This window comes from Candoia aspera, chromosome 5 (genome assembly GCF_035149785.1).
Source record: "Candoia aspera isolate rCanAsp1 chromosome 5, rCanAsp1.hap2, whole genome shotgun sequence".
NCBI lineage: Eukaryota > Metazoa > Chordata > Lepidosauria > Squamata > Boidae > Candoia > Candoia aspera.
Genome location: NC_086157.1, coordinates 37356268 through 37372068, shown reverse-complemented (window position 1 = coordinate 37372068; position 15801 = coordinate 37356268). Strand labels below are relative to the sequence as shown.

General features: G+C 39.0%; 1 protein-coding gene across 1 annotated transcript in view; it reads right to left on the bottom strand.

Annotated features, from left to right (window-relative positions):
• VWA3B (von Willebrand factor A domain containing 3B) overlaps nucleotides 1-15801 on the bottom strand; it is a 94894-nt gene that overhangs the window by 19487 nt on the left and 59606 nt on the right. Inside the window, 4 exon segments of the mRNA XM_063304363.1 lie at nucleotides 803-893; nucleotides 8889-9108; nucleotides 13244-13294; nucleotides 14663-14781. Of these exon segments, the coding sequence (XP_063160433.1) occupies nucleotides 803-893; nucleotides 8889-9108; nucleotides 13244-13294; nucleotides 14663-14781 (481 nt within the window).

The window sequence follows — 15801 nt, the reverse complement described above, 5'->3', positions numbered from 1 at the left end:
CTGAAGAAAGCTAGGAAGCCACGACCAACCACTGTAGTGTGCTTCAAGAACTAGCCCTAGGTAGAGATACAATTATCAACCCCCCTTCCATTGTCCTCTCTGCCCTATGTAATAGATTACTTGTCTCATTTGAATGGGCTGGTCTGTTTTCCTCTGTCCTTTGTTTTTGAAATGGTCAGATTTGCTTTTGTCTTGTCTTTACTACCTGTGTGAGAACTAACTCTCCTACCATGGATGCTTTAAAAATGGTTTAGACCACAACCATGAATCAAGCATTTTGTTATTCATTAAAGCTGTGAGCCTGAAAAAAAGCACTGTTGTGTTAAGGAATCCACTCGTGAAAGGTAACAGAAGTAGTGGTAATTTTTTTAAAAAAAATTTAAAAAAAGTTTTTTAAAGTAATTTTTTCACATTTGCAGGAAGCCTGAAAAAAACAGGCTGCCTAAGAAGTGCTGCACTTGGTGAGATGGGAAGCACTTCTTCCAAATCATGTTCAAAGCAGGCAGGGCCTACTTAGTACACACAATCATCCAAGCCTGTTCTTTTGAATCTTTATGATTGCTGCCAACATTCTTTTTTGTGTTTAAACCCTAAACAGTTGTAATAAATTCTTTTATGTATGCCTGCTCTCAGCAGTGCTAGCTGGACGTTGACACACTTGGTTAAATTGGGCTTGTGCTACTAGTTGTACTTCCCATTCAAAGCACTTTCAGGCACATACCAGGCCTTGAGACTGAACTTTTTAACTGGTACCTTTCAGATAGAATTCTATCCCAAATAGATGCCTGTAGACAACATTTACCTGGATAATAAAATCCTGTGCTTTCTGATCTTGCAATGACCTTTTGGCCTTTGAGATAATCAAATATTTTTGTCTTTGGTTGTTTCTTCGCCTGTAGTTAATGAAAATGCCTGCATTATATAGGGAATATCTTTTTTGATATCAGATAGTTTCTTTTTCTAATGTATCATAAGAGAATCAACAGAAAACAAAGGATAGATAGTAGGGCAATATACACAACACATTTAAAACTTAAGTAGAATAGACTTAACACAAATTTGGTCCTATATAATAACATCAATATTTGTAATGAACTGAAGAATTATGATTCAATGGTATAACACTGGTAATATATGCAGTATATACACACGGTGCATACTTGGTTCAGGCCACAATCCTATGTCTCCTTAGAAGTAAATCCTACTGAACTCAATAAAGTTTCTAGCTAAATACTTTCCATTATTATAATTGTTATTCATGGTTTTTTGAACAGTACAAATTATAGCAGTTGAATTCAAAAGTTACGACATTCTAAAAGAAAGAAAAGAGAACAAAATACAATATAATGCAGGACATATTGAATTTATCTACTTTTCAGCAATATAAAAATAATAATAAAATGGGGTTTATAGAAAACTTGACAATCAATTTTTGAAAAAAAGTCAAACCAAAGCTATAAAGTATCACATTGTCTGATCTTGTCTCCTCAGCAATATAAAGCCAAGTCAAAGGCTGAAAGCTTTTGTTCAGCCAATCTTTAGAGTCTGGTTCATGGTCATCCTTCCAAGACAACCTAATCACCTTTTTCATAACATTCCAGGCACATTTCCAAAGTTCTTCACAGACTCTGGGATAGACACATAAGAGATGTGCACTTTCAGTCCCTAAAAATGTCAGGTCACAATGCTGAAGAAAAAACTTCCAACTTCAGCCTCAGATAGTCTTTGCCAATTAGATTGTACAATATGATAAGCAGCACAGAATCATAAAGTTCGAAGGGGCCATTTAGGCTATCAAATCCAACACCTGCTCAGTGCTGAAATCCAAATGAAAGCATATCACACAGATTGCTGTGCATCTTTACTTGAACACAACTGCTGAAGGGGAGCCCCCACCATTCTAGGTAATTGGTTCCACCATCAAACTGCTCTATTAGGATTTTTTTTTCTAATAGTTAATCAGAATCTACATCTGCATTCCTGTAATTAAATCCATTATTCTGTAATGAAGAAAACAGGTCTGGACCATGTTCTATACAACATCCTTCCAGATATTTGAAGCATGCTATCATATTCCCCCTCAACGAACTTTCTTCAATGCTAAACATACCCAGATCCTTTAAATATTTTCAAAGGATTTAATAGTTTCTATGTCCCTATCTTTGTTGCCCTTCTCTAATTTTTGAAATACCTTGTACAGTATGGTGGCCTGAACTGGACACTGTGCTCAATAATCAATGCAAAATAAACTGGAAAGATTTCTTCCTGTGATTTAGAAACAATATGTCCGCTGATGCAGTATAAAACTATTTGCCTTTTTTTGTTTTTGGGGTTTTTTTGCAGCTGCATCACAATCCTGGCTCATATTCAGATTGCAATCAACTACTATTCCAAGTTCTTTTTCACAAGTACAAACCAGATATCCCCATTCTGTGTGTTTTTTTTTTCCAAGAAAAGAGCTTTAGATTATCTCTGTTAAATTTCATTTTGTTACTTTCAGTCAATTTCTCTAACATGTCATGATTGTTTTGAGTTTATTTCTGTATTCTAAGGCAGTGGTTCCCAACCTTTTTGGCACCAGGGACCAGTTTCATGGAAGACAATTTTTCCATGGACTGGGGTGAGGGGGATGGTTTCGGGATGATTCAAGCACTTCCTCTTTTTCCCAACCTTTTGTTCTTTTTTCTTTGCGCCGTTTGGAGATAGCAGCCAATGGGCTTGCTTTCTCTGACAGGAGGCGGAACTCAGGCGGTAATGCGAGCGATGGGGAGTGGCTGTAAACACTCAGGCTGTAAATTCTCTCACTTGTCCACCTGCTGTGCGGCCCAGTTCCTAACAGGCCACGGACCAATACCGGTCTGCAGCCCGGGGGTTGGGGACCCCTGTTCTAAGATAAATGTTCTCTCACCCAGTTTTCTATCATCTACAAATCTGAAATGCATTTACTTCTCTCTTCAAGTAATTAATATAAATATTGAAGAGGAGATGACACAGGGTTGAATTTTGTGGTAGTCCACTCAAAACCCTTCTCCAATTTGATAAAGAATGATTAAGAATCTTTTTTCGCTTTTTTGAATATACAACATTTGCTCTCCTTGGGTCATCTGGAATAATCCATTTCCCAGAATTTCTTAAAGGTAAGATACAAGGTTGAACCAGATCATCAGTACATTCATTCCATACCTCAGATGGTCAGCCATACCTCAGTTTATTAATTCACGATATTTCTTGACCATATTTTTATCAACCATAGTTTTCCATTCTCAACCTTCACAATGTCCTTGTGGAACTCATACTTTTGTTGGAGAAAACCAGAGCTAAAGCTGAATAGCTTTGCCTTTTCTTTGTTACCTAATAGCATTTTGCTGTTTTCACTGAGCAGTTAGTACACTGATTCGTTCCTTTTCATTTTATTTTGAACATACCCAAAGAAGGCTTTTTGTTATTTCTAGCATACTTTGCTAACCTTGGATCATCCCAAATTTTTGTTTTTCTGACACTGTCTCCCTAGTCCCAGTCTACCTGCCTGTACTCTTCCTTTATGAGTCAGTTTCTTTCCATTTCCTCTGTATGTCCTTTTTTCAATTTTGATTCTTTACTAAGCTCTTTCTGTAGCTGTATTGACTTAGTCTGCTGTCCTTTTTTAAAATCTCATTGGAATTGTTTGCAGTTCTGCTTTTGATATCCCCTTCTTCGGGACACCTAAACCCTAACCCCAACTTAATGCATCTTGAGCTCTTTTCCCATTAGCTTCTCCTGCCTTTGCTCTGAATGTATCAAAATCCACTTCTGGAAGACCAAGATAGGTATTTCACAACACTAAGTTTTAGTTTCCCTTAAACTCCAGCATGTTCCCTTAAACTCCTCAAATTCCTGCTACTTCCACTTCCTTAAAGTCTTTCCTATTCTTTCCCACGTCCAGAAAGAAAAAATTGTCAGCAAGACAAATGAGGAATTTCCTGGAAGGACCATACCTGCCCAACAAGTATCATTGTAATTGACGTCTCCAGTCAAAAGCTTCATGCCTCTTTGAAATATCATTAATTTGCTTATGAAAAGCATTATCTACATCTCATCGTTGTTTGGGTGGGTGGTAATAGACATCAACATTATTTTGCTTATTCCTTCACTTGTTTTAATCTAAATGCTCTCTACAGCATCACTAAGTTCATCTATTTTTGCTCCTAAGACTTTGCAATTATGCTTCATTTTCTCCAAAACTACTAAAATTAACTGATTTTAATTAGTCAAATATACCTTTCACTGAATTTTGTTCAAAACTGAATTACATGTTTCCATCTTAAGACATATAGACCTTCAAAATCCAGATCTGTAAAGCAACCTTTTCACAAGGATCTTATACACTAAAACAGTAATACAGCCTCACCTATAGATTTATTCATGCAATTCTTTAACTTATTTAATAATCCACATGAATAAAGCAATAATCAAAAAGTTGACCACTGAGGGCATCCATAAAAGACTCATATTTCTCTTTGATAGATAATAAGTTCAGAGGTTCTTAAGGAGGTTACTCACACTAAAAAAAAAGTTTTAATCATTTCAAGAAAATTACCCTGGATGTGTATATTTGCTAATATACTCAGGCAATGTCTGCTAATCACAATTTAAAATAATTATTTTTCCAGGGAAAGAGAAATTGTATGTTCACTTAGGAGGACAGAATTCAAAAGACTAAAACTTTTTATTTTTTTCTGAAGCAAAATGAAATTTTGAATGCTGCCCACATTTCTGCCCTTCAGTTCTTAAGGCTTTAAGGATGCAGATTAACAGTTACTAAAGATGATGTTCTGACTGGGCTGCTAAAACAGGTTGTCTCAGGATAAGTGATTGCTCTGTGTTAATCACATCATGTCTATAGCATACGTTGGTAGTCAGGAGAGGGCGGTGGGAGGAGGAAAAGAGCCAGAATAAGCCAGTGAACTCTTCATCAGCTGAAGAGTTGGTACAAATCGAGGTCACAGCAATATTATTATTGTTTCATTTACCAATCTGATGTACTGAGAAGAAGTATACATCAAATATTTAAGGAAGTACGGACAGCAGTAACCTAAATGCAGGGGTTCTCAAAAAGTGGGTCATGAACACCTGGAGACATAAGCAACTTCATTTTGGGAGGCTTGGCCAGGCAAAGCAGGACTGCTGCCAGGACTCATTTTCCCCCTGCTTGAACAAGTGCTTGTCCAGGCAGAGCAGAAGGACTATACGGGAGGACTCCGCCTATGCCCAATCTCTCTGCTACGCTTGTTCCATTTGTACCACCCTGCTTCCAACAGCCAGGATGCACTTGTTGGTTCTCAGAATCTTGTCTGCAACCTTTTCTTCCACCAACTATAGATGTAAGGCTAGAGGATAGGATTGAACTTCCTAAGCCATTCATTGGGGGAGAAGGGGAGGCAGAAGAGAGGCCAAACAAATGTCTATATTGTTTGGGGGATCATAGTACCACAAAGTTTGAGATTCCCTGCCAATATCTCCATTATCAAAATAATTGTATAGATACTTGTGGGTGAAATAAAGGATTTGCCTTGGTAGATACGATCACTGTCCCTACACAGCAGACTAGGAAAAAGACCCTTAAATAGCCTAATACCCAAATTCTTGTATCTTGCTTTTGGGTTGTTTATGGGTTGATCATTTCTGTGTATAACTATTAAAACTGAAATCTTATGTACACTGATCTTTGGAAGAGGGTATGGCACATTAACATAGGGCTTCCAACTGAAACAGAAGAAGCTGAATGAATAGCAGCAAAAAAACAAGTAAGTAAAAAGAAAGGTTTTCAAATTTATCTTTTTTTTTTTAAGGATCTGAAGAAACACGCAATTGGAAATCTCCCAGAGGTCTGACTTTTTCCTGCTAGATAAGCTCCCTAGATTATGCTTGCCAAAGACCTCTTCAAAAAGTCTTTATTAGCATTTTAATAACCTTCCTGTCAATAATTCCCATTTCTCTGACTGAATGGTTGGTTTACCATAATCCTGCTAGGCAAAAGTTTTCATTTATCATCTGTCCATTTAAAATTACAGATTACATCAGTCAATCAAAAAACAAAGCATCAGTTCCTAGCCAAGTAAAAGGTACCCATTTCCTTGAAATGAATATTTAAAGTCATCCGATAGCTAACTAAAGATGCTTCATGTCCACTGCACCCCAAATATGATTTAGGAAATCAACACATCTCTATTTTATTTTGAAAGATCCAAGAGTACCTCCATTATGCACATAAAGTCACCAATTTTATCATTTTAGCAAAGGTTAAGGGTTCAACAAATTTATTCACTTGTTCATTCATTTACAGTGCTTATAAGCTCCTCCAGTCAAACTAACTCTGAGTGGCTTCATTTCCCAAATCCTTACTTTAGCAACAAAAGGCACCTTCTGAATAGAGAGTTTACATGTGTTTGGATATACAATATCCATACAGTATATACTAAAATGCAGGAAAGCCATTATTCAAATATGAAGTAATGCTGGTAATACTACAAATAGCCAGCATATCTTTGGAATTGCACTGTTCACATTATTTGGCCTTGCTTTCTCAGGGATGTATCGCCATAACATTCTCAGAGCTGTTTAAATAGTGTACATCTTGGAGACTTGGTCAAAGACCATGATAGAATCTCTTTAGGCAACCTTAACAGCTATTTCCAATATTACTCATTCATTCATTGATTCTTTCATTTTATTTTTTTTTACTTGCCACCATCAAGAGACTCTCTCTATGTAAGCACAATGTTTAAGAGGCAATATCTGATATAAAAATGATAATGGTGCCTCCCTACCTACTGCAATGAATTGAACTGAAGGTAGGAGAAGAAATCAGGGAGAATACATCTCAGGACTAGAAATTTTAGGGCCAAACTACACATTACGTTGCAGCCACGTTTTAACAATGCCATTGGCTCTTTCAAAGTGCCCTCAAAAGCTTTACAGAATAAGCAGTTCAGGTTCCTCAGGAGATGAACTAGGGAGAGTTTCAGGAGGTTTCATAATAAAATGTTGTAGCATTATGCGTACCTTGTCTCTTAAAGCAGGGGTAAGGAACCTGTTGCCCTGCAGATGTCTTTGAACTACAAATCCCAGCTGATCAGTGTGCTGGAAGTTTTATTTCCGCATCTACAGGGCCATAAGCTTCCTAGCCCTGTTATAAAGCAGCAAATATTGCACTGAGCAGGATGTGGATAACCACTTCCAGTCTACCAAACAATGTTGGGCAAGGGAAAATCTAAGTTTAAATACGTAAGTATGAATACCTAGGAAGCAATGCCACTTCCTGATTACACTTTGTCTTCATTTTGTCCACCATAAACTAATTGTTCACAAACTTGTCAGAAAATATAATTCACTGTGGTGAGTTAAGTTGGATCTTGTGTTGTTAACTGGTATTCCTTTGAGCTTATTGGGTCTGAGAAAATGGATACAGCATGAACTCTGTGGTATGAGCTTTGACACCTGAGGGCTAGACCAATGCCCTAGACCAATGGGCCACAGGCAGCCAGATGCAAAGAAATTATTGATGCTTCTTTGGGGGAGGGAGGAATGCTACTTCCCTTTAAAAAGATGGTTGTGCACCCTCTCATTAAGAAGCCCTCCTTGGACCTGGCTATTCTTGATCATTTTTACCTGGTTTCCAATATTCCCAGAGAAGCTGACAGCATCTTAAAACAAATGGATTATCTGGATCCCTGCCAAGTCAGGCCAAGTCACAGGATGGAAATAGACTGGTTGTCCTGGTCGAAGATCTTCATGAGGACCCTGGTGGGGAAGTGCACCTCTCTTGGTCCTATTAGATCTTTCAGTGTCATTCAGTACCATTAACCACAGTATCTTGCTTGATCATCCAGAAGGGGGCACTACTATGCTATAATAGTTGCACTCCAACTAGAGTAGGCAATGTTAGTCTGCAGTCACGGAGTGCTGGCCCTCAAAGCTGTTGTTGCTCCAGTGTGGGGTACCACAAGGTGTGGAGCTGTTGCCTATTTTGTTTAACATACATATGGGCTCTCTGGGAGAGGTCATCCATTGGTTTGGGGTGAATATCAGTATGTTGATGATATTTAGGCATATATCACCAGTCCAGGCCGAGTTGGAAATGCTGTGGAAAATTGGGCAAAATAAGCTCATAGTAAATCTCTCCAAGCTGCTGTATACAATAAACATCCAGGAACATTAGGCCAGGAGGTTACTCTAGATAAGATCACTCAATAGATGTTACTAAAAGTCCACCCACCACACAAGATTAGAGGAGTGTGGCCTTTTCTGTTGTGGCCCACATGTTCTGGACCTCTCTACCCCACATGGTTTGAGCAGGTCCCCCATCTCCTAGCCTTTCAAGTTGATCAAAGCAACTTTATTTTCTCAAGGTTTAATGTTGATTGTTTTGTGGTACCTCATGTGTGTGTTTGTGATCTCAATATTATCTGATGTTTTTACTCTGTAGTAAACTACCCACATCTGCAAATTGGGGTGGGCTACAAAAACTGTCAACAAAATTAAAATAAGTCCTGCTACTAGTACATACACAAGATGGGTCATCTTGGAAAACTAGCTTCGGCTACCAGTTTGATGATCAGGTGCCATGTTTTCTTTTCATTTTTAATGCTTGTTGCACCATTTCAGTACATACAACAGTTCGTAAAAAAAATAAATCTACTGTGACTCTTCAACACTGCAGCATGTTGGAAATACTTGAAAAGTAATGTTCAATAATATCACACATTCTGCATTTTGGGCCACTATTGTAAACTGCTTTTGTTTATGGAGTTTTGTTCCTGTTTCTTCAGCTGTAATTTTTCTTCATTTATGGAGGCTGCCTTGGAAACATCTTCAAAAGACAGCAATAATAAATAATAGTAACCACTAACCTCTTTAGTGGGACAGATGTGGAGTGGGCAAATTCTCTGGGGTTCCTCTCTGGACACTACTTGAAGTTCAATAGCTTGTTGTAAGTATGTTAATCCTGTCAGAATCTCATCTTCCAACAACACAATGTCCTCACTGGCAACAGGCCAATCTAAATTGGCTAAGGCTTGGAGCAAAGATTCTTTATGATCCACATAGGACACTGGCCGATCCTGTTCAAACCTAGTAACAAAGGTTACCTCTTAATTGTGTATCATCATTATTTATACGTATTATGCTACTAACATTCCAAAATCAATCACATGCATTAATTGTATCAAACATGTCCTTCATTGAGAGGAGAGCATCTGTTGGAAAAAAAGATTCCTACTGCTTCCATGCTCACCCTCTGCCACATCTGCTCCATATGACTGGGGGTTCTGGGCTTTATCTCCATAGCTCCATTGCTATGCTTTCTTTCCAACCCAGAGTTGGGAGGAAATCACAATGGCATGAATTATGCTACCCCACAGTGTACTGTTAGCATGTATTTGGAATGGGAGCATGCGGTTCTGCTGTCCATATAGCTCCTCCATGTAAAGACAACGATTGGTGATTTTCCCTGGCTGAAGTGAGGTCACCAAGGGTGTAGGAAGATACCACAAACTGCCAAACACCAAGTGTGTGGCAGAGTGGTGCTTGTAAGGTCCAGGCTCTCTAGCCGATTTTTTTCTTTTCTTATTTGTTTTCCAAGGACTGCTGACCACTAGATGACAGCAAACAATTCATCTCTGTTAATGGCAACATAGTAGCCACCCGGACTTGTGCAGCCCAGATGCAGCTACTGCAGAAGTATTTTTGAGCTCAAGAAAGGAGTTTTGGTGTGTGAGAGAGAGATGTTGAATTGCGTGGACCTCTCCAGTACATCCCTATATTTTCTCCAAAATGATTACTGGCTTGTTGACCAGTTGACCTATCAAGCAGTAGGTGGCAGCAAAGAGTTACAGTATTTTCTATCTCTTGGGTTCCATCTAGTAGTTGTCCAGATTTATGCAGCTGAGTGCAGCCATTGGCTAAGTGTTGACAAACTGGAGTCTGAGAAATCATTTTAATGATTGTGTCAAATGACACTATACAGCTCTGATTATTTATTTATTATTCAAATTTTATTACTGCCCATCTCCCCCAGAAGAGGGACTCTGGGCGGCTTTAGTATTAAAAAGAAGAGAAATAAAGATGTCAGAGCCATATCTGTATCAGGTTATATTCTATGAGGGAAACACTGAGAAGAACTGATGAGCAGCCACTGGGGAAAGAAATCCCTGATGGGTAGCAGAAGCATAAGAGCCAAATCCTTTCAGAGTTACTCAACTTCACAACCTCCAAGTCCGCTAGCCTTCCAAAAAAAAAAACAGGAAATAGCTATGGATCCTGGGGTTCCAGTCTTCTCACAGCCAAGACAGCCCTGCAGAGCAGGTGTCAGATTCAGAGACCAACAGAAGAGGGTGACCCCACAGACCTCCCTGGCCAATTTCAGTAAAGCAGATTGTGATGAAAGGAAAACACCAGCCTCCTCATAATAAGCCACAGCCACAGATTCAGGCTGGTTAAGCTTAAAGACTGCTCTGTTGAAAGGACAGGTGTGGGAGTTGGAGAGGAAGTGCCTGCTGGTATTACCCTTATCAAGGCCTGTATAACAGACTCCCCCACCATTTTATTTTGAGAAATTACTTTTAAGTTCATGGTTTGGACTGCTGACACTTCAAAGAGTCCAGAGGCCATTAAAAACAGCTTGGACTTCTGGGTCCCCACTCTGGCCTCACTCTTTACCTGCATCGATACCTATGGCCAAGTCCCCAAGGATTGGGGGCTTGCGATCATTGTCCCTATATATAAAAAAGGAAAAAATGATGATCCTGCTAATTATAAACCGATCAGCCTCCTCAACACAATCAGCAAACTCTATACAAGACATCTACAGTGGAAATTCCTGGACTAGCTGGAACAAGAAAACATACTTGCAGAGGAGCAAGCTGGCTTTAGGAAAGGCTGACCTGCCATTGATCAGTGTCTAGTACTCCAACACCTCATTGAAAAATACTCCTCCCACAACACAACCTCCCTTTATGCCACTTTCACTGATTTCAAAGCATCACTGGATTCCATATCCCGAGCTAAATTGTGGGGAAAAACTTGAGGCCTCCTCAATTGACCAACATTTCTTTCTTTTCTATCCTGTCTTTATTATTTTTATAAATAACTCAAGATGGTGAACATACCTAATACTCCTTCCTCCTCTTATTTTCCCCACAATAGCCACCCTGTGAGTTGGGCTGAGAAAGAGTAACTTGCCCAAAGTTCATTCAATACATATGCTGCATGAAGGGACCTCACTCAAAGTAAGATGTAACCCCCAGGACCACCTCACCAGAGCCACTGAAACTGAGAAAGGCATCAAGCATATTGGCCCCACTCTTACTCAATTTCTGGACCAATTGTAGCTCCTAGAGGGTCTTCAATGGCAGCCCATTGGTACACGGTGTACCAATAATACAGCATGTTGCAATTCTCCAAGCAGGAGGTGACTAAAACATGAGTGCCTATGAGAAAGGCCTCCCAATCCAGTAATGTGTGAAGTTATACAAAGGCCTCTTGGCCACAGCTGCCAGATGCTCTTCAAGCAGAAGCCACAAGTCCAAGTGGACCCCCCAAATTTTGCACCAGTTTTACCTGGAGGAGTGTAACCCTATCCAGAACTCAAGATGTAGTATGTCCAGATCCAGGGGGCCCTATAACCCACAGCCACTCTGTCTTCTTTGGATTGAATTGAAACCTCTTCTTCCCCCTCAAGATTCCCACAGCTTCCACATACTGGGAAAGAACCTTGAAGTCACCACTTGGTCAGCCCAGGGTAGAGAAGTATAACTGTATCATCAGCACACTGATAATACTTAATTCTGTGCTGACAGATGACCCCACTCACTGGTTTCATGCAGATGTTAAATATGAACAGAGAGAGTACAGAGCCCTGAGGAATCCCACCAAAGAGGGGATTAAGGCTAGATCTTTCTTTCCCCGCCAACTTTGACTAGAACTGGCCCCAGAGAAAGGAGAATCACCACAACCCAACACCATGGCCTCTACAACTAATCCACAAAGCCAATCCAGAGAGACACCATGATTGATGGTATCAAAGGCCAATGAGAAATCAAGGAGGAGCAGGATAGATGCACCACACCCATCCTGGTCCCACTAAAGCTAATCTATAAGTGTGATCAATGCCTTCTTGGTACTATATCCTGGTCTGAAATTTGGCTGATAATCTATTTCCTCCAAGGCTCTCTGGATCTTTTGTAAAAAGCGATGGTTGATGACAGGATAAAAATCGTCCAGGACCATTGGATCTAGTGATGATATCTTTAAGAGTCAGCAGAACAACTCCTCCCTCATCGTGGGGTTGCACTAATCAGTAATAATAAAGTTTATGGTGCCACAGACTTCATTATCACTGCTGAAACAGATACATGTGGGTGTAGTTATGATCCCAGTGAAAGGATCCATGATCTTTAAAGGACAATTCTAATAACAAGATTCCAAATCCTGACTTTGTAACCCAAAAGAAAGCAACTTCTAGTTTTGTACGCCCCTCAGAGTCCATTGGAGTTGGATAGCTAATAAATTAAAACAAACAAACTTGTGCCCTCCAGATATTTTGGACTATATCTCCCATATGTCTTTCTCAATATGACTTAATGAGACTTCAAGATTTGTAATGGAAAAGATCTGAAGGGTACCAAAATGCATTCTCCTGCTTTGTCCTACCATAGAAATCTGTTGATTCACTGAAGATTATTGTAAAGAGCTACTGCAACTAGCAACTAGCATGACATAAGTAGCCAGTGGGGTTCCATTTGATCCCATTAACTTGCTACCACTGGGCAGTTTTCAGTATGAGGAATTCATTGTGTGAGCATTGACTGACAAGCTCCTGGTTTTCACTTTCCTGGTTATAATTAACCAATGGCACTTAGGCCCATATAGATACCTAGTAATTAACCATATTATATTTTCAAGGCAGGTTGAATACATTTCTGTTGAGCTCAGTTAGACAAAAGCTTTTTCACAGCCCAGGAGAAGCATCAAGTGATGCTTTCCATGTGTGAAAACAATAATTCATAAAGCACCAGAGACAGAACTTACATATATTTTCCATTACCCAATCCAGTATGAATGTGGGAACTGCTGAACATATACAAAAGGTTTGTCAAACTTAATACCTATGGTGTGTTCTAAACAAGCCAACCATTAACAACATCCATCCCATTAACACTTTTTAAAAATTAACATCTGATAACGGAAATAGAATGTGGCATCTTACTTCTCTTTTTCCTCCTGTGGTAATGCTTTCCAAATAATTTGATCAAGGCGCCTATAAAGGTAAATGAAACAATCTTTCAGAGTGCAACCCCCTTGTTTAAAGGCAATGAATAAACTAAAAGAATGAGCTTAAGCAACCCATTATATATAGAAGCAGATCCCAGGATTCTCCTCTCTGGGCCTGGTAACGGTCTCCAAAGCCTCTGAATGAGGCCTTCCCATTACCTAACCATTTAACAGGAGATGCCAAGGATTGTCTTTGTGGCTTTCTGAATCTTAAGCATATGCTAGACAGATCTGCCTCAATTATACCCATTTCTGCAACAAGAGGAATCACCTTGTAAGTTAATCAATATCATGCCATTCAAGGAGTTCCAGTGAAGGAAGCTGAGAACTGCAACCTGCAGAATAGAAGATTCCAGATGATCCATTCTTAAAAAGTAACCCTAGTTAGGTGCCAGAGACTTCAGGAGCAATAAGCTTTCACTGTGGAAAAACTACCCCATACTGATCCCTGTCTTCTTGATATTTCAGCTTCTTGACATAGGTTTCAGTTTTTAAAACAGTTGTTATTTTGTGGCTGGAGGGATTATTCATATTAAAGAAGTGACCCATTTAAAAAACATCAACAGTAGGAATCCTGGTTATATTTTAATCATAAAGAAATTCCTATGACATTAAGCCAAGATTTTTAAAGTGGAATTTAAAAATGCATTTTTCTCTTCAAAGTGAGTTAAAAATTCTGAAAAAAAATACAGTATTTCCAAACCCCTAAAATCAATTCCATAGATAACATACATACACACACATATATACATATATATATAAATAAAGCTAAATGTGTGTTGCAAATTATGTTGATTTATGCCCTAGACTTTCCAACTATCCATGAATAATGAAAGCAACAAAGGACATTGTGGCATCTTAAAGAAAAACACATTTACTATTCCAACTGATGTGTACTATGATCCTTAAAAGTTCACAGGAAAATAAAAATATTGGTCTTTCAGAAATCACAAAACTCTTTTGATTTTGCTAAACAGCTAACACAGCTGCCTCTCTCAAAAATATTTTTGCTAAAAAGCCCATTAGATTCATAATAGTAGAACAGAGCCACAACAACCACTGATCTGATATCAAGCTGCCTGTCAGAAATAAAAAGGCTATACATAGATACCTCCTTTTGCTGAGTGCAAGAATCACCCTGATCAATCAGTATTTACAAAAACTGTTCAGCATCCACTCAAAAAATTCTAGGCAGTGTAGCGTAGAACATTCACATAAAAGAGGCACCCTACAATAATAATAACTCATCTATAAAAGCATCAATAAAACATAACATGAAAACCTAACAATAGGTGATCTTGAGTTCTCAGACCAGAAAAATATCCACTAGGTTAAATCCTGTGATCAGACTTGCCTTTCATATGTTTTTATTGCTTCCTGAAGCTTCTTTTTGTAGACATCAAGATCTACTGCTTGAGGATTAAGCAGGGTGACACATTTCTTATCACTGCTCACATGGGCAAAAGGGAAAATCTGCAGCATAACGCAAACAAAACATTTTAATATTCCTGTACGTAAAGGCCTAGGAAGCTAATGCCCCTGCTCTTTCCCATGTAATCTCAAATTTATTAGACTATTGTGGGTATTAACATACTCCTCTTTAATAGAATTTTCAGTATGGTTTAAAATGATATTAAAAGCCTGAAAACAGCTAAAAGTAATTAATATTAATAACTAATAAAACTGACAACTTCAAGCAGCATAAACGACAAGGCCCAATTTATTTAACCAAAAAAAGGGCAAAACATTTGCCTGGCAACAAAATGAGCATCAGGTAAGCTGATGTAGCAGAAGCATAATTGGAGCAACAATAAGATATAAACTATTATGGAACACTTTGAGAACATTGGCAGAAAAAGAATGCTATAGAACTGTTGCAGATCTCAGAGACAGCATTTACCAGTTTCACTGTTTAGCTTCCATTGAGCCAGTGCATGGTGGTTATTATTGCCATTTAAAGATCTCAGAGATTATATTCAAACCTTACACATTTAATGATCTCTTTTCTAGCTAGCTTGTTACATGCAAAGGGGACATCATTTTTAACCCTCAGTGCTGCACAGCATCACCTACTGGTATAAGGAGGAGAATGTAGGCACAACTGTCTCCCTGTCGCACATCTTCTGAGACATAACTTCACCAATTTTTTTTATCCCGCATTTATTATTTTTATAAATAACTCAAGGCAGGGAACATGCCTTATGCTCCTTCCTCCTCCTATTTTCCCCACAACAACATCCCTGTGAGTTGAGTTGGGCTGAGCGAGAGTGACTGGCCCAAGGTCACCCAGCCGGCTTTCATGCCTAAGGCGGGACTAGAACTCACAGACTCCTGGTTTCTAGCCCAGCACTTAGCCACTAGACCCAACTGGCTCTTCTTAGTCTTCTCTACCAGCCACTACACTACCATCTTCTGAGGATGACATCCTATTATTCTGGGGAAACCAAAAGGGTGGCCCCAAACACAATAGCCTCACAATGAAGGGATTTATAA